We start from the raw sequence: 19499 nt of genomic DNA, 5'->3' as shown, positions 1-19499 counted from the left end.
CATTCCGGAAGCTGTGGGGGGGGGACTTCGAAGACACGGGCGGGAACTTCAAACCTACAAGTCGAGATTACATGGAACTCATTGGCCAGAGCTGTTCAGTTGACGGTTTCTAGGTAGTGCGTCCCAACGAGGAACTCGTTTACTTACTGCGTTACTTTCTCCCTCCGTCCCACCCCGGCTCCGAGCAGATGGTAGAACCCGCTTCCGGATTTCCGCCCTTCCTCCTCCCGCGCACTGCCCCCTCGGGACGCTAGACGCAGGAAATCTCGCGATGGCGAGAGGAGGCGGTGAGGCGGCGGGCGGCGGGCGGCGGGCGGCGGGCGCCCCGTGGGTGGCGCCCGGCGGTGCAGGTCGGGCCTCCCGGGAGGGAGCGGGAGCCGCGGTCCGCTCCCCTGAAAGTCGGAGCCTGCCGCGGCTCGCACCGGGGGGATCGGCGCGGCCTGGCTGGGGCTCCGCGGACGGGCCTCCACCGCCGGTGCGTCGTTCCCTTGCCTGCAGAAGTGGCGGGAGGGTCCCCCCTGCGGAGCCCCTGGAGCCCTGCGGTGCCGGCCCGCAGCAGGTTGGGCTGAGGCGCCCGTTAAAGCTAGCGCGGCTTCGCGCGGACAGCCCAGCCCCTCGGGCGACGTGATCGCCGGGAGAAGCGGGGCCCCAACTCCAGAGGCCCCTGTCCTCGAGTCCCTTTCGCCTCCTCTCTTTTCTTTTCTTTTCTTTTCTTTTCTTTTCTTTTCTTTTCTTTTCTTTTCTTTTCTTTTCTTTTCTAATATGTGTAGGTCTTTATTGGAGTTCGATTTGCCAGCATAGAGTGTAACGCCCAGTGCTCATCCCGACAGGTGCCCCCCGGTGCCCGTCACCCAGTCGTCAGCCGCATTTCTTTTAAGGACGCTGATGGTGACCTGGTAGTTTATAGGCTTGGATTCGGCCATAAAAAGGGATGAGGTACAGTTGACCCTTGAACAGCCTGGGGTTCGGGGTGCCGGTGCGGTCAGACCCGTGCGGCGGGAAGTGCACGTGTAACGTGACTCCCCCACAACTTTACTAACGACCTGCGGTTGCTGGGAAGCCACTTGGCATATTTTGTATGTTATACGTATTACATGCTGTGCGCTTACGATGACCTGAAAATACTTTAAAGTCATTAGAGAAAATATGTTTATGGTGCTGCATCAAAATAATCACTTTCCAGTGGACCTGTGCAGCTCAAACCGGTGTTGTTCAAGGGGCTCCTGTGCTGCCCCGTGGATCTTGAAAACATTATGCTGAGAGAAGCCCGTCACAGAGGAGCACATAGTATATGACTCCGCTGCCCTGAAAGTCAGAATGGGAGCTCTGCAGAGCCAGAAGGTAGAGGAGTGGTTGCTTGGGGCTAAGGTGTGAAGGGGAGGGGAGACACCTACAGGTTAGGGGCTTGCTTCTCCGGTAAAGACCTCCTTCTAAAATCCACTGTGGTGATGGTTACGCATATCTCTGAATGTACTAAGAATCTTTGGATTATATGCTTTAAATGGGCACATTGTATGGTATGTGAATTACATCTCAACGAAGCTGTTAGAGATTATGGAGCCCCCCCCCCCCATAGTGTTGAGACCAAGGTTAGCAGCTAAGGGTCATCACTCTCTCTCACTTAGAGCAGTAAGGACTTCAGATGCATTATTTTAAGTGTTCGGATAACCCAATGAGCATAGTCGTATTTTACAGGTAAGGAACCCAAGCCTTGGCCAAAACTTAGCTCATGTTACACACTGGTTGAGTTCTGTGACTCCAGAACTTTATGACTCAAATCCTTTTAACCACTGTATTGCATAATTGGGATACCCACAGGATAGTTTTGCAGAGGCATGGCAGATGGTGCTTTCACTTTTTAAAAAACAGTCAAATACATGACTATTTACTGTAGCGAGTAAATTCCTCCATTCCTCCAGCAATCCATACAATGCTGAAAAGTATAGCCAAAAATTTCTTAAAACTCTTGCCTTCTATTAAACACTGTTACCTTCCAAATCTGTACTTTTATTTTACCTCCAGCACCAGCAGTAGACTTTTGTTGTTCTTGTTTCTGAGTTGGTTTTCCACTGTGAAACCAGTTTTAAAACTCATTTTAGGGGACTTCAGAAGTCAGGAAGAAAGCTCCACTCTGTGTGAGATGCTGGTGGTTGGTCAGTTGCCTTGGAGCAATGACTCACTGCCGTGGGCTAGCTTGTTGTGTGCCCTGTGTTCACATTTGAACCTCACAATGTTGTAGCAGATCACCACATTCATGGGTATGGTAGGCAGACCACCCCCTCCCACCAGTAGGTCCATATCCTCAGCTATGGAACCTGTGAATATGTTACACAGGAGAATTTATTTATTTTAAAAAGATTTATTTATTCATTCATGAGAGACACAGAGAGAGAGGCAGAGACACAGGCAGGGGGAGAAGCAGGCTCCCTGCAAGAAGCCCGATGTGGGACTTGATCCCAGGACCCTGGGATCATGACCTGAGCCAAAGGCAGACACTCAATCACTGAGCCACCCAGGTGCTCCACAAGAAAATTTATAAATGGGGTGAAGTTGGGACGCCTGGGTGGCTCAGCAGTTTAGTGCCTGCCTTTGGCCCAGGGTGTGATCCCGGAGTTCCAGAATCGAGTCCCACATTGGGCATGGAGCCTGTTTCTCCCTCTGCCTATGTCTCTGCCTCTCTCTCCGTGTCTCTCATGAATAAATAAAATCTTAAAAAAGAAAATAAATGGGGTGAAGTTAGGGCTTTGAGATGGGGAGGCTTTGTGATGGCTTGTCTGGGTGGACCCGGTGTCATCACAAGGGTCCCTATAAAGAAAAGGGAGGCAGGAGAGTCAGAAGAGGTGTCCTGATGGGAACAGAGGTTGGGGTGATGTGGGGCCACTGGCTGAGGAATGTGGGCAGCTTCTAAATGCTAGAAAAGGCAAGCAAATTGATCCCACCCTCGAGCCTCCAGAAGGAACCCAGTGCTGCCAGCCCACTTTAGACTTCTGACCTCCAGACCTGTATGATAATCAGTGCAAGATGCTAAGATTTTTTACTGCAGCGTTGGGAAACTAATCCAGTGAGCCCTTTGGTTTACTAATTCCTGAAACCATGGATATTAACATCTTCCAACGACAAGAATCTAATGTTTTCCCCTCTCTTATTGTCTTCTATTTTCCATGATGCCTGTGTTTTGGGCCTAACTTCATCTTCTCCACTAGACTGTGAGCTGCTTCAGGGCAGCCTTGTTCCATGTGGGGCTCAGCATGTAGCTAGCGGTGGGCACTGCCAGCGTATACCAGGCAGTGTTCTAAGTGCGTTTCTTGCATCTACTCGTTTCATCTGCATAGTGACCCTGTAATCCCCGTGTTACAGAAGAGAAAACCAGGGTTCAGAGAAGTAAAGGGTCCTGCCGTTAGTAAGGTGCAGAGCTCAGGTCCTTAGCTTGAGGTTATGCTCTTACCTGCTGATTTGCTCCTTAATCAACTTGAAATTTTTTTTCAAATCAATTTCAGCCCCCAGAACTTGAGATCCTCTTAAAAATGTATTTTAAAGAGTAAAACTCCAGAGGAGGCTATTTTTGGTATCATTCATTTCTCTGTTTTCAAAGTGATTGGAGTTCACTTTATTCCATACTGGTGCATTGAAATGATTATTTTATCTTCTGTTCTTTTTGGATCTTCTTTAAAAATCTTTTCATAACCATACTTACTATTTTTTAGTGAGACCTGATTTTAGTCTCTATTATTTGACAATTGTATTAGTTCGACTGGACTGTAGATACCTCACCAACTTTGATGTGGATTCTTTATATCTTATTTGAAATAGGGTAGTAATTAGACATTTTAATATTTGTGACGCTTTGTTCTACATCATAAAAATACAGAGTCCTTGGTTAAACGCCTTTGTTAATTGGTATTTTTATTGAATTCATAAAATACCAAAGAGGGACAAATACATTGTTTTCTTAAGGATGATTCAAAAAAAAGTACGTTGGAAAGAAAAGATTTTAGATTCCCATTAGAATTGAATAATTTTCTCTAAAACACTTTAATTTAGTTGATGGAATTAGAACTCATGGAATCCTACATTTGTAACTTAGCCTGTATTCAGCTAAATTATCCTTCTTTAAACAGTGTGAGTTTGTCAATAAGAATTATAGAAAAAAAAATACTACCTTGGGATTTCAGATTTGGTGTGATGTGTGCATTTCCTGTTTGCTTCCCATCTAGGTACATCCCCTGAAATACTTGAAGAAACTCAGTTGGGATGTGTTCTACCTACAAGTCTTGGCACCAACAGTTTGAAGAAAAGCAGTTGGGGATTTTTATTTACTGGGATTGTTGGTGGGACGCTGGTGGCGGTGTATGCTGTGGCCACACCATTTCTAACACCAGCCCTCCGAAAAGTTTGTTTGCCTTTTGTACCCGCAACTACAAAGCAGATTGCAAATGTTGTGAAAATGCTGCACTGCAGAAGAGGATCCCTGGTTGACATTGGTAGTGGCGACGGGCGTATTGTGAGTTATGCTAAGATACTTTAAGGTTTTGAACCAGAGGTTTTAAAATTCCTTCTTTTCTTTTCTTTTCTTTTCTTTTCTTTTCTTTTCTTTTCTTTTCTTTTCTTTTCTTTTCTTTCTCTTTTGGTATCAAGTTTTTATTTAAATTTTAGTTTGTTAACATATAGTGTAATATTGGTTTCAGGAGTAGATTTATGTACAACGCCCAGTGCTCATTACAGGTGCCCTCCTGAATCCCATCTAGCCCATCCCTGCTTCACCTTTCTTACGAGGTTTATGCAAAGACCTACTCAGTCTCACAGATTTTTTTTTTTTTTAAGATTTTATTTATTCATGAGAGACACAGGCAGAGGGAGAAGCAGGCTCCCTGTGGGGAGCCCGATGTGGGACTCAATGCCAGGATCCCTGGGTCACGCCCTGAGCCAAAGGCAGATGCTCAACCACTGAGCCACCCAGGTGTCCCTCAGTCTGACAGTTTAATAAAATAGTTGTTTATTTTGTGTGTTTGGCCAAACTATCAAACCCTCCAGTGTGAATTGGAATTTATTTTTTTAGATTTAAATTTTCTGAAAGTGCTCTGTAGATTTGCCAGGCAAAAAGGAGCAATTATTTGGTAATTACGAAATTTTCTAATAAAAAACTTAGGCAAGAGAGGTGACATAATGAGAGGAAATACATTGAGTCATGGAGTTTAACACAGATGTGTGCTTCTACGTTTATCTATTACACATACGTAAGAATTCCTACGGGATCATTGAAATAGGAAAGAGCCAGTGCATTAACCCTCCCTTATCCAAACTGGACTTTTAGGGTCCTCAGCTCACCGACTCCAGCTGAGAACCTATGAGATTCAGGGCCACTGACAGGCCAGCGGGTGTCCTGGAGCATGTTCCACCATGGACACGGTGGCACCGTCCTTATGCCTCCATCCAGTGATGACTCGGAAATTGAGGATGCAGTATTCAAGGCTCGCATTCTGGAAATGTTAGTGTGGAGACCAGCAGGGGTGTGACTCCTCTCACCATCGCCTGGAGCATAGACCTTGCAATTTCATCATGGTGACCTGATGGACACAGTGTGAAAACAGAGCTCTGTTTGTTTTTAAGAAATCAAGAGAGGTTGGGACGCCTGGGTGGCTCAGTGGTTAAGCTTCTTCTTTCAACTCGGCATGATCCTGGAGTCCCGGGATTGAGTCCCACTTTGGGCTCCCTGCATGAAGTCTGCTTCTCTCTCTCTGCCTATGTCTCTGCCTCTTGCTATATGTCTCTCAGGAATAAATAAATAAAATCTTAAAAAAAAAAAAAAAAGAAATCCAGAGATGTATACATGAACCAGGACGAAGTTTTAAAACCCAGATTTGAATGCTTTGCATATCCGAGTTGTATCTTTATGGTTTCCTTTCCTTCTTAAGGGGGTGACACTGTAGTTAACTAGGGAAATTACTGTGGGCAGACAGCTCCATCAGGTATGCTCCGTTGAAGAGTACTGGCGAGACAAAATGAGCAGAGACTCCAGGACCAGCCCACTGTCCTCACTTTACAGAGTGAATAGTCACCTACAGTTGACTATTCTTGACTCATTCCATTTTCCTTTTACTTCCTTTTACAATTTTGAGTGAAGCGTCTTAAAATACTGAGGAAATGTGTAAGTAATTGCACGTGTTTATTGACAGGTCATTTTGATTGTAAATTACAACTAGCTCACAAAACACTCTCCCAGGCAGATTCATTTTGCGTGGTGCTGTGCTCTCATTGATGGAGAGAGACGGTGGGTTTTCAGCAACTTCTCATCAGACCTGCCCAGGGGTTGGCCAATCCAAAAGTGCTTTTTCCAAAACAAACCTGACGGTTGTGCTACTTGAGCTGAAATCTTTGACAAAAACATGAAAACTGAGTTTAAATCAGCATTATCTCGTCTATAAAGCTACATAATTATAGAGATATATTGTTAAGTGGCGTTTGAATAAAAGAAGAGCCTTTTGATTGGACATTTTGTGATTATAGACCATAAATAGGAAGCAGTCATATTATTTGACCATGTAAGTTGATGTTTTTCTTTTTTTTAATTAATTTAGAAATTTTAAAATTTCAGTATAATTGTTACTAGTTTCAGGTGGACAATATAGTGATTCAATAATGGTGTACTCGTCATGACAAGTGTACTGTTAATCCCCTTCACCTACTTCACTCCCACCCCCAACTGTGTTTGTTCTCTATATTTAAGAATCTGGTTTGTTTGTCTCTGTATTCATTTGTTTGTTCATTTGCTTAAGTTCCACATATGAGTGAAATAATGGCATTTGCCTTTCTTTGACTTATTTCACTTAGCATCATACCATTCTAGATCCCATCCATTCATTGCAAATGGCAAGGTTTCATTCTTTTTTTATGGCTGAATAATATTCCATCGTGTGTGTGTGTATACACCACTATTCTTTATCCATTAATCTAGTAAGTGGATATTTGGGCTGCATGAAGGTGAATACTTCCATAATTTGGCTATTGTAAATAATGCTGCAATAAACATAGGGGTACATATATTTTTTCAAGTTAATGTTTTCATGTTCTTTGGGTAGATACTCAGTAGTGGAATTACTGGATCATATGGTAATTGTATTTTCAATTTTTTGAGGGCCCTCCATACTGTTCCACAGTGACCGCATTCCCACTAATAGTACACGAGGGTTTCTTTATCTCCACATCTTCATCGACACTTGTTTCTTGTGTTTATGATTTTAGCCATTCTGACAGGTGAGGTGATATCTTATTGTAATTCTGATTTGCATTTCCCCGATGATGAGTGATGTTGAGCATCTTTTATGTGTCTTGGCTATTTATATGTTTCTTTGGAGAAATGTCTCTTCATGTCTTCTGCCCTTTTTTTAAAAATTTTTTTTATTTATTTATGATAGTCATAGAGAGAGAGAGAGAGAGAGGCAGAGACATAGGCAGAGGGAGAAGCAGGCTCCATGTACCGGGAGCCCGATGTGGGATTCGATCCTGGGTCTCCAGGATCGCGCCCTGGGCCAAAGGCAGGCGCTAAACCGCTGCGCCACCCAGGGATCCCATACCCATTTTTAAATTTAATTTAATTTAATTTTCAGATCCTTATTTTATTTTATTTTATTATTTTATTTTATTTTATTTAAAATTTTTCTTATTGGAGTTCAATTTGCCAACATATAGCATAAAACCCAGTGCTCATCCCACCAAGTGCCCCCCTCAGTGCCCGTCACCCAATCACCCCAACCCCCTGCACACCTCCCCTTCCACTATCCCTTGTTCATTTCCCAGGGTTAGGTGTGTCTCATGTTTTGTTACCCTCACTGATATTTTCACTCATTTTCTCTCCTTTCCCTTTATTCCCTTTCACTAATTTTTATATTCCCCAAATGAATGAGACCATATAATGTTTGTCTTTTTCGATTGACTTATTTCACTCAGCATAATACTCTACAGGTCCATCCACGTCGAAGCAAATGGTGGGCATTTGTCGTTTCTAATGTCTTCTGCCCATTTTAATTGTATTGTTTGTTGTGTTTTTTTTTTGGTGTTGAGTTATATAAGTTCTTTACATATTTTGGATACTAACCCCTTATTGGATAACATTTGCAGATATCTTCTCCCATTCAGTAGGTTAATGTTTTTCTTCTTACCTAGAATAAACACAGGCCTCTTTCTGCAGGTGATAGCAGCTGCCAAAGAAGGATTCACAGCTGTTGGTTATGAATTAAACCCATGGCTAGTTTGGTACTCCAGATACCGTGCTTGGCGAGAAGGGGTTCAGGACTCTGCCAAATTTTATATATCAGATTTGTGGAAGGTATGTAAGGCAGAGAATGGTCCTAGGAAATGGCAATCAAAACTTTGTAATTTGTAATTAGTATGATTAAAAACTGAAGAATGTATTAAAAGAAAAATAGTTAAAATAGAGCATAATGTGAACACCTTTTAAATGGATAGATTTACAAACCAACCCTTTTAGAGTAGAAGCTTAAGATTTTAGACCTGATAGGTTATGTGAATTCTAAGAATTTGCTCAATTAAAAAAATTTTTCATTTCTATTACAAAATGATGAGATTTTAAAAATCTCATATGGAAATCTTATAAATTATAAGCATTAAGTTGTTGATGTTCTTGGTAAATGGTAGACTTTGTGTGTGTGCATGTGTGTGCCTACAGAGGTATGTATGTGTGTGGCTGCATATGTACATGTGTATCTACAGAGAGGTGAGTGCAAAAGACAGAATCTACTAACTTTGTTATGTTTTTTTTTCTGGTTTTCATAATGTATAAGATACTTCCCAGTTTATTTGTACTCTAAAAAAATGTCCTGTAATTTTGCTTTAGAAATGCTCCATAAAATGTTTTTTCTTAAATAAGAATCTCCCACTGTAATATTGTCATCAGTAGCTTATAAAAATTCACATGAGTTTTGCTTGCATTGTTTTTTATTCTGTATATACATAAACGATCTCCCTGCAGAGTAAATAAGACTTTTATTGGACAATAAGAATTTTGACTGGCAAAGCACTCCCCCCGCCCCGCCGCCTAGTTTTTCAACTAAAGATCATTTTATTCAATTTTTACTTAGTATTTTAGAGGAGAGGGACAAGAATTTTAAGAATGGCTAAACATAAAAGACAGGTGGTTGTCCTATGTCACATGCTCTTGCTGAGCTAGTTTGGTGATGGTGGTGAAGAATAGAAAAGTGTGGACTGGGGCACCAATGGCACAGGGCAACTGGCGCGGCCACCAGATGGTCACTGGACGAGTCACTGGCATTTCCGACAGGTGACCCCTGGGCGGACCCTGCATGGAGCATCCTTGAGGATGACAGGAATGACTTAAGGGAGGTGTCTGGAAAACTGTAGTGGATTGAATTAACAGACACATAAACGTGGATTCCTGTGAAATCTTAAAGGGAGCCACTCTTTGTAAAAAAAACCTGCTATTTGTCGAAATGGGAAATTGCTACTCCTTTTGAAACAAAAGTTAAGCTTGATGTTTGGCCTTTTAAAATTAACCTGTGCATTATTCCCTCTCTTTTTTAGGTTACTTTTTCACAGTACTCAAACGTCGTTATTTTTGGTGTGCCTCAGATGGTGAGTATGCACCCGCCTGTCCCCTGGTTGGTTCGCTGTAGGTCTTGGGTAGACCCTCCAGCTCTAACAGGTCACATCTGTGTGGCTGCCCATCCATGTGGCTGCCTGCCTGTGTACCCAACAGCAGCCCCCTCACCCCCAGAGATTCTGGGAGGACATGGGATTTCAGCTTGCTGGCTTGACAAAGTACCGCGGGGCCTTAAAAGTATAATTGTAAAAGGGGCAGTCATGTTGTTCAAACTTCTGCTTCAGATCAAATTCTCAATGATCTACCTAAGCCCTAAAAACTCCAATCTGGAAACTCCTGTATGAGCTGCCCGTGTCTAATGTAGTTGGAGGTTTTCGAGGTTGCTCACTTAATATCCAGCTGAAGTTACTTGGGAGAGTTAATGGCATGTTCCCTTCGAATTGATCAGGCCTCTGGTTTCATAGTGAGGCAGTTTTCAGGGTGGATGAGCATTGACTACTGTCACTTGACCTCAGCTGACTGATTTGTATTGAACTTAGATTACATACTTTAGAAAGTGAAAACATTGTGGCGGCATCGTACTGTAAATGGTTCTAAATTTAGCTTTTGGGAAGACGACCAGGATGAGATGCTTTTATTGTAATTGTTGGTTTACAGACCATGGAAAGAAATCCCTTTTCACTTTATAAGGTCTATGATTGTAACCATAATAATCCTGGAAAAATTGGATGTTTGCTGAAATGCCACTGTGTAACTGATATGGATGGTTTTTAACTTAAAAAAGAAGGGAAATTTACTTTTTTGTTTTGTTTTCTTAGTCGCACATTAATATTTGTATAAGACAGTTCAGTGTTTGAGAAATCTTTTCTTACTATTAGGAGCTTTGGTACAATGCCACTTTTACTTAAGTCGATTTAGAAGTGCTGTGGTTACATATTCTTGTAAGTAGCAGGATTCTATATGTTTGGAATTCTTAGTAAGCCAAAATTAAGATAAAATATGGGTGTTCACACTTCTGTTATAGAAATGAAAAGCGGTGTGATCCCTGGTCATTTAAAAGAAACAATTTGATATCTGAGCATTGCTATGGACTTTGACGGTTATCTACTCCTGATGATGTTCGGGCATTCCTTTCGAATAATCAACATTTTGGAGCAAATAAGTTTAATTTGAATTCCATGCTTTATAGAAAGTAAAAGTAGATGTTTACTGCGACTTCCATGCCATTGTGAGAGGCCGGCCCCTGGTGGCTTGAGGCCGTAGCAGCTCCGCTCGGGATGGGGCAGCAGTGGCCTGTGGGCTCCAACTCCTTGTGGGTCTACCATGTTTGAGCATGGCCAGTTTTTGGAGTTGTTCACTTGGGGGAAATAAGATTCCTGTTTTTTTGATGAATGCTTTTGTAATTATTGCCCATTTGTTTGTATACAGAGAAACCTTAAAGAAGTTGTACCATTTCACTGTTCCCAAGAAAAAGGGGAATAGCTGAAAACATGAAGCAGCCATGTTCTGTGGAGTGAGAGGGATTCAGCCCCTGGGCAGTTTTCCACATAGGTGGCTTGTTCACAGGACCCACAGGGGCTTGTTCGTCGGTGCAGGGTCCCCCTTTTAAACCTCATGGAGCTTCATCTATGTGGAAGTAGTAATGGGGAGGAAAGTGCTGTCAGGGGGTCAGGAGGCCAGTTCTGCTGTCTGGAGTCCGGGGCGCCCTGCTGGGGCCGTCTGCTAGTGAAATGCACTTCTCTTGTTGATCACTGGCCGGCATGGCTGCGTGGCCCAACGAAGCCCATGTAGCACCAACATCTCCTGGGGCAGCTGAGTCCCATACAGGCCACAAGGGGCCAGGAGAATACTTAGGGAGCTGGAGAGGCAGAAACTTGGAATTAAAAATCATCCACCCTACTTCTGATCCCATACCAATGGTTCCTGACAGCTCTGTGCTTTCGTGGCTCGAAACTTATTTCAACTCATCTAACCCTCTAGGGGTGAGGAATCATTTGGATCTGGTAAATCCAGTCCTAGTGTGGTAAATACCCACATATAACTCTAGCTCATGCTCCTCTTTTCAGAATGTGAAACAGATCAATCGTGTCCTTATTTAAAACCCAACTGCGACATCCTGTTGCTTTAAAGCAGTGAAGATAAGGTTCAGTGAACGCTCTACCTGGCCCAAGGCCTTGTGTGGAGTGGCCTCTGCCTCCCTCAGCTTTCTGTGCACCAGCCTTTTATCCTTCTCTCAGCCCCTGAACTCCACTGTGTGAGCCGTGTCCTTCCTTCTGACTTCACATCCCGTCCAGCTCTGGGCCTTGTTGGTGAATACCTCCTGACCACTTGCAGGTCTAGTGTCCCTTCCTCCAGGAAGTCGTCCCTGATTGCCCAATGAGATGAACCCCAGCGGCCTGTTTTCTGTCTTCTCTGTAGTGAGTTCTCGCACATTTCCTTACATGAGGGCTTCGTCAGGTTGGCCGCGTACACTGCACTGTAGGCTCACGAGTAAGGGCCGGCCTGTGTCTGCTGCCAGACCCCTAGGATGGTGGCACCAGCGCAGTCGTGACTCAGGAAATCCTCATCAGATGAATGAACGAGCATGGTAGAAACATACCCGTTAAGGATACTTCCTGGTGGGCTATTACATTTTGGAACTTCAAAGACTGCCTAATTTAATTTTAGTTACGAATCATGTTGTGAATTGATGAACAAAAATCTTACCATCGTATTCTGATAAAGATAAATGATTCACCATGGGACCATGTATCCTTTGTTCATTCATTCGACAAGTATTTATTCAATACCACAAAGTGCCAGACTCCATGCTAATCACTTGGGGGTACTTTAGTGAATGAAGAAGAGAACCACCCCTGGCCCGAGGTGCCTCGGTGCTAGTGGGGAGAGCAGACAGTAAAGGCAGTCCCTATAAAAAGGGCGCCAGGCTGGCCCAGTCAGTAGGTCATGTGACTCTTGATCTCGGGGTTATAAGTTCGAGCTCTCCACTGGGCATAGAGCTTACTTAAAAAAATAAAAATCTTTAAAAAAATGTGGTACAACAGGAGAGGGTGAGTGCTGTGGGGCGGAGTAAAGCAGGGGAGGGGGGGCAGAGACCATGTCCCTGCAGAGGCGCCCGGGTTGTGTCCTGCTGGGTTTCAGCGGCAGCAGGAGGGTGAGTAAGGCCAGAGGAGAGTGAGGTCAGAGAGGCAGTCAGGGCTGTGGAATGCAGAAGCCCTGGCGGTTTTGGGCAGAGGAGCGGAGGACTGCCGGGTTGCAGAGGATCCAGGCTGCTGTGTGGATTCTGGGCGTGAGTAGAAGCCAGGAGACAGGTTAGGTGCTCTTGCGGGCAGCCAGGCAGGAGGGGTGGTAGGTGCGTGCCAGCATGCAGAAGCTGGTTCTGCAGGTGGTGGAGGATGGAGACAGCAGGGTGGGCCGGCGCATCCCCTTGGGGCGTGGGAGAAAGGAACCATTCCTCAAGGGTTTGGGCAGAGATGCTGGAAGTGCATTGTTGTTGCTGAGCTGGGCAGGCAGGCAGAGCTGCAGGAAGCCTGAGATGGGGGTGCCTGGGGGGCTTAGGCGGTGAAGCATCTGCCTTGGGCTCAGCTTGTGATCTTGGGGCCCTGGGATGGAGCCCCGCATCTGACACCCTGCTCAGCAGGGAGTCTGCTTTTCCCTCCACTTGCACTTGCTTGCTCGCTTGCTCTCTCTCTCTCAAATAAACAAAATTAAGATTAAAAAAAAAAAGGGGGAAGCCTGAGACGTGTGTGGAGATGTGTGGTTGGCAGTGGTGGGTAGAGGGGTTCTGGGGCTTGGGGAGGTGAGGGGGCCCTTGGAAGGAGTTGAAGCCCAGGAGTGGCTGAGGTCCCCCGCCAACAGGGCAGAGCCGGTCAAGGCCCAAGCTCTGGCCTCTGACAAGTGAGGGGAACCCAGCAAAGGGCTTGAGAGGAGGGGTTGGGTAGGAGGAAAGCCCGTGGTGGGGGGTGTTACCCTAGAAGTCAAGTGAAGCCATTGTTTTGGGGAGGAGGGAGCCTTTGAACACTTCAAGAGCTGCTCATGGGCATGGTGGTTTGGCTTATGTCTTTGAGCTGGTTTCAACTTATGTTCAAAATTTTGAAGATGTAATTAGAATATGATGAGTTCGTGTCACTTTGAAATCTCTAATTGTATGAATAATTTTGAATTCCATTAGACAGACATGACGCATGACTGCCTCTCTTTGTGCATGATATCAAGACCCAGGCTCATTGCATATTTATGTGTGATTGACTCAGTTAATTTCTTACCATTGAAATAGCTTCTTTCATTTGTAGGTTTATCTTGACTTAGCATATGACAGTCATTGGGAAATAAAAGAAACTGTAAAAGAAGAATAATGATAACATGAATACATTTACAATGATCTTTTTATGAACAAAATTGCTGTAAGAATCCTCTGATATTTTGAAAAAACACATACTGTCTCATTCTTTGCCTATTTAATTTTTCCCTCAAGGAACCTTTTTTTTTTAAGAATTCTTTTACTGGCTGTTAAAGGAGTAGAAATAACCCATCCTTAATGGAATTTACTCTTGGTTACCTTGGTATTAATTATAATAAAGAATCAGAGTTTTGGCTCACTGTAGCCAGAGGTCACATGGAGGACTTTCTTCAAGCCACTTTTTAAAGACAGAGGTCAGGAGTAAAAAGTCTTCATAGAAGCACTATTGATTTGTTTGTCTTGATTTATTTGGTTAGTTTTAAAGGGATTAGTTTTTTTTTTAAGGGATTAGTTTTTGCTCAGATCTTGATTTCAAGATATCATTTCCCATTTAGAGGAACCAGGAATGTCTGAGAGGTGGCTGATCTGAGGGCTTAGGGGGATCAAAACAAAAGCTTGGGGCATTTTGCTCAGCCCAAATATGAGGAAGTGTTCAGAGTATTTTGGGGGCGCATCCAAAGGGGAGAGAGGCGACTTGGGGAGGCTCCCAGGGGCCAGGCTGGGATAGTCTGAGTATCAGAAGACACAAGGATGATAGTAGATCAGAACCCACTGTACAGAATAGGAATCTAGGGGCTCATACTTATAACGATAGGTACATAGGCAGAAAGAAGGGAGAGCTCTTCCTTGCAATAGAATGCCTATTGTCAGTCTGATGGACTGACAGGAATGATGGAATTAGCAAATTGCCACTTTGTAACCATACAGTGAAAATTAACCTAGGCCAGAATCACCAAGAATGCTACATCTGGTGAGGGACATTTCAGTGGGCAGCAGGATATTTAATTGTCTCAGGCTACCTCTGGCAAATTGCTCATTATAAGGGAAAACTAGCAACCCCACTGCCGAGACACCAGGTGTCACCCTAACTAGGTGGTGACCATCACTCTCACAGCAGAAGGTCCCCATGGACGTCTGACTGTGGGGCCCTGAGAAGCTCACAGCCTCACTTGTGGGGCCTTGCCAAAGATGTGTGTGCCGAGTCGTTGTGAGCAGAAGTCGAGAACCCAAGGTGAGGGCCCACCAGTGGATCAATGGCCCGACTTCCTAGAGAGGTTGTCATGAGAGACAAGGAAAGATGGAGGAACTGTTCCAGGTTAAAGTAGACAAAGGAAACATAGCTACATGCAGCATGACATTGTGGGGGAAAGTGTTACAAGAGATATTATTGGGACATTTGGCGGAATTGGAAGACTTTGAGATTATGATTGGAATACAATCTTAAATTTCCTGAATTTAATAGCAGAGCTGGGGTTGTGTCTCAGAGAACACTGACGTATCAAGGAACAAAGGGGTATGTTGTATGCAACCTGTTCTCAAATGGTTTAGGAAAAGTATTCATAGGGAAAGAGGGCAAATTACATAAAGCAAATATGCCGAACTATTAAAAATTGGTGAACTTGGGTGAAGGAATATAGGAATTCTTTGTTCTATTCTTGTGACTTTTCTGTAAATTTGAAATTCTTTCAAAATAACAAAAGAAGGAGGTAAAGATGGTAGGATCTGAAGATCAATTTTAAAGTGGTTGTTAATTTGCTGATATAATTACATCAATACTTTTAGCAGGTAGGTTGGTAATAAAAGGATGCAAAATTGATAAATAAGAGGATTTTACTTTTTATAAGTTGTGTTGACTATGAAGTTTTCAGTGCATTAAAGATAAATTTTTGAAGAATCATGAAATATTTCATTAAATTTAAGTTAGAACGAGTATATTTTTCATGGTCCAATTTAGTAATACCATATTTCACTGAAGCTAGATACTGTGTTTTTTTTTTTTTTTAAAAGATTTTATTTATTTATTTGAGAGAGTGACAGAGCAAGCATGAACAAGGTGGGGGGGGGTGTGGGCAGAGGGCAGAGGGAGAAGCAGACTCCCCTCTGAGCAGGGAGCTGATGCGAGGCTTGATCCAAGGACCTTGGGATCATGACCTAAGCTGAAGGCAGATGCTTAACCACCTGAGCCACCCAGGCGCCCCAATACTGTTAATTTTAGTATGCACCGTTGCTATTGAGAAAGAAAAAAACTGCCAATTATAATTCTAAGACTATGTCAATTGTAACATGTATCCTGATTTCAGAGATGTTAAAATGTGGGAAAATGTGTTAAGTAGTTGAGACAGGGTAGATTGAAATGCTAGGTGGGCAGATAATTTACAGCTGCTTCTCACTTTTTTTTTAAATAAGGGTACTTTATTTCATATTTTTAGAGTGGGGGAAGGGACAGAGGAGAGAGAATCTCAAGCAGACTCCTTGTTGAGGGTGGGGCTCAGTCTCCACCCTGAGATCATGACCTGAGCTGAAATCAAGTTCGGCACTTAACCCACTGAGCCACTCAGGTGCCCCTGTTGTTAATGTGACTTCTGCATTTTAATGGATCGTTTGATAATGTATTTATGCTCTGAAGGGATTTTATTTACAATTATTAATTTTGTCTTAAAGATTTGAGAGAGAGAGTGTACGAGTGGTATGGGAGCAGGGAGCAGCAGAGGGAGAGGGAGAAGGAGACTCCCCGTTGAGCAGGGAGCCTGACATGGGGCTCAATCCCAGGACCCTGATCATAAGCTGAGCCGAAGGCAGATACTTCATCAACTAAGCCACCCAGACACCCCCACAGTTCCTAATTTTGTAAGGTATCTTCAGGCACTAAGATGCAAAAGAACACTTGGGAATCTTTTCCTCCAACTCACCACTTGTTGAAATAATGGCTGTTGTTCTGCACAGATGCTGCGGTTGAAGGAGAAACTTGCGCTTGAACTTGAGGATGACGCCAGAGTCATTGCCTGCCGATTCCCTTTCCCTGGCTGGACCCCAGACCATGTCACCGGGGAGGGGGTAGATACTGTGTGGGCCTATGACATCAGCACTCTGAGAGGCAAGAGGCCCCAAGGACCAGCGCACACCCAGTCAGTCACTCAAGTGTAGACTTTTATCAAGCATGGTTTCCCAGGTGTTGGCCGTCTTCGATTTTATAGAGACTTCCATCTGTGTCTTCAGCAAAGAGTATATTTTTCTTCAGTATGGAATGAAAAACTACTGTTACTTTCCTTAACTTTTAAGAGCAGCAGGTAGATTTAAGGTCCCCTTTCACGGTGTATTCAAAAAAGTGGTCTGACTTCTTTGCATGCACTCAGACACATGAAAATATGAATGAGTCATAATCACATCGACGTGCGGGGAAGATGTGAACAGCTTTTCACATAATAAAAAATATGACTTAATGCCAGATGAAAAGAAGCACTTTTTAAACAGGGTATATTTATAGTTTTCTCCAACTTCATTCATCCTTAAGATTTATGTCTTTTTTTTGTCTAATTCATGGTAAAACTTTCTAAAGGACATAGGTCCTCATATTCTATAACATTTAAGAATATGTATATCACAAATTAAGAATAATTTGTTCCAAGGCTAGTGGACTACTGTTTTTTATTGAATCTGAGATGTATGTGTGTGTACATGTGTGTTATTTGTGTCTGTATTCAGCAGTAAGTTTCTGGACAGGCTTCTGGTGGATTTCTGCAGGCATCAAACTATCTGCAAAGGCATATTTAACTTGCCATTTTGGGTTTCTCCTTTAGCTTCCCAAGGATTAGATGATGCCTGGTCCCACAACCTCAGAATAAAATGGACCATTTCACAGAAGTGTTGAGACTCATGGAGTTTGTAAGATCTTTAATTGATTTTTTTTTCAGCTGTGTCTTTAACCTGTAAGTGACCTGTAAGAATTTTCTCATAGAAGTTGCACACGACAAAAGGCAGGGAGTAAGAGCTACTATTTTTGATGCCAAGTAGGATTCAGAAATGTCTGGCAGATTGAAATAAGGGATAAATGCTAACTTGATAAAATTTAAAGTTTAAAAAAAAAACAAAACAATAACCAAACAAAAATAGAATAGAGCTTAGTGGTGACATAGCCTAACAGGAGCTGTTTGACCAGACCTAGAGGTTCCATTGACATTGGGGTCAATGATCAGAGCACATTCCCATTTGAATGCACCTTTCTCTAGAAGCTTGGTTCCAAGATTGCAAGCTTTGCCTTCCCCAGGTGTGCCAGGTCGGCTTTCTTGGATCCTCCGCCAATTCTAGCATTCTGATTCCCTGAAATGCTTAGCTCCACTAAGAGGATATAAAACCAAGTTTAAAAGATCTAAGAACTGAGACTCTTCCAAATAAATACACTGTGTTCACCATTGCTGAGTGATGGCATACACTGTGACAGGTCACAGCCAAACAGAATGGAAACAGTGCAAGATTCCTGATGTTTAAACCTCACAGCTGGACACTACACATCTGCCAAGGTACTTTCCTGATGGCCAAGGGTAGGAAAGAGCTGCCGTGAAGGCATAGATGTTCTCAAGGGCAGGAGTATTCTGAGCTTGTGCTGTAATGTGTGTCTCCTAGACCATCTGCAGTCCTCTGGGCTGCAGTGGGGCGTTTCACACCTGGCCTGGCACCAGAATCTCCAGGTCTCTGACCCAGGCACCTGTACTGGCTGAAGGTATGCAGGCACTGCTCCCTCTGATCCCATGGCCATCTCCCCTCTTTCCGGGTAACCCCAGAACCCCCAGCACTTCAGGTGTCAGGGACACTGGGCCGGGCCAGTTGTCTGATCCCATCCCCTGGGTGTCAGGGTGGGTGCTGGGTCATGGGCATGTGATCCAGTTCCCTCCAGTGAAGTGTGAAGGGACATCTGCTTAGAGCTTATTGCTAACAGAAGGAGGTGCTTGAGGAGTGAGCATCCCCCTGTCTTCGGGCAGCTGTACAAAGCAGTAATGCCTGCAGTTGTCACGGCCGTTTTGCAGCCACCAGGGGAAAAGTGAAGCTGGGAGCCAGGAGGTTGGTGGAGCAGAAAGCTGGATAGACTGCGGGTCTTTGACGATACCACTGAGTTGCTGAACTGACTCGAGCCTCCAACGGGAGGACATCTTACATGGACTGACAAACCCGAACCCGTGTTGTTGCCCTCCCACGGGTGTGGTGGAGTTTGTGCCCTGCGGCGGCCTGACCCAAATGGGGGGTGGGTCTCAAGTGGGGCGAGGGGGCCTGGCAGTGTGGAGGGCAGATGGCCCTGGGCCCGCTCCCTGTCTGGAGGCGCTGCGGGGGGATGCACTTGCTGGCAAGGTCAGACGTGCGTCTGGAGTATTCGGGAGGGACGGAGAGCTCTCACGGGGGGATGCCCCGCTCCCAGAATGGGGTTGGGGTACCAAGTCAGGAGGGCTCTGAACTCAGATCCAGCCTTCACTGACGGCAGGAGTCCTCCCCAGTGGGCCTCCTGTCCTTGGGGACATGGGCAGGACCGGGTAACAGCAGAGCCTTACCGCGTCCCTGCACCCGGGGAGTTTTGCAGGGGGAAAGATAATTCCTCAGGATTAGAAAGGAATTGGTAAAAGAAGGGAATAAACCACTCAGACTGCCCTCCTGGCGGGTGGGGCTGCTGAGGGGAGCTGCTGTGACGTGGACCGCGGT

The 19499-nt window shown here is 44.3% G+C and overlaps 1 protein-coding gene across 1 annotated transcript; it reads left to right on the top strand.

Moving 5' to 3' along the window:
- The first annotated feature begins 138 nt into the window (after positions 1-138).
- ATPSCKMT (ATP synthase c subunit lysine N-methyltransferase) lies at positions 139-17675 on the top strand. Its single transcript, XM_041731520.1, has 5 exons — positions 139-287; positions 4215-4501; positions 8186-8323; positions 9556-9606; positions 16758-17675. The coding sequence occupies exons 1-5, from the start codon at positions 272-274 to the stop codon at positions 16956-16958; spliced, it is 693 nt and encodes a 230-aa protein (XP_041587454.1). The 5' UTR covers positions 139-271; the 3' UTR covers positions 16959-17675.
- The last annotated feature ends 1824 nt before the right edge of the window (positions 17676-19499 follow it).

Source organism: Vulpes lagopus, chromosome 17, assembly GCF_018345385.1.
Source record: "Vulpes lagopus strain Blue_001 chromosome 17, ASM1834538v1, whole genome shotgun sequence".
Taxonomy (NCBI): domain Eukaryota; kingdom Metazoa; phylum Chordata; class Mammalia; order Carnivora; family Canidae; genus Vulpes; species Vulpes lagopus.
The sequence above is the reverse complement of the archived record's forward strand: the minus strand, read 5'-3'. Positions and strand labels throughout refer to the sequence as shown.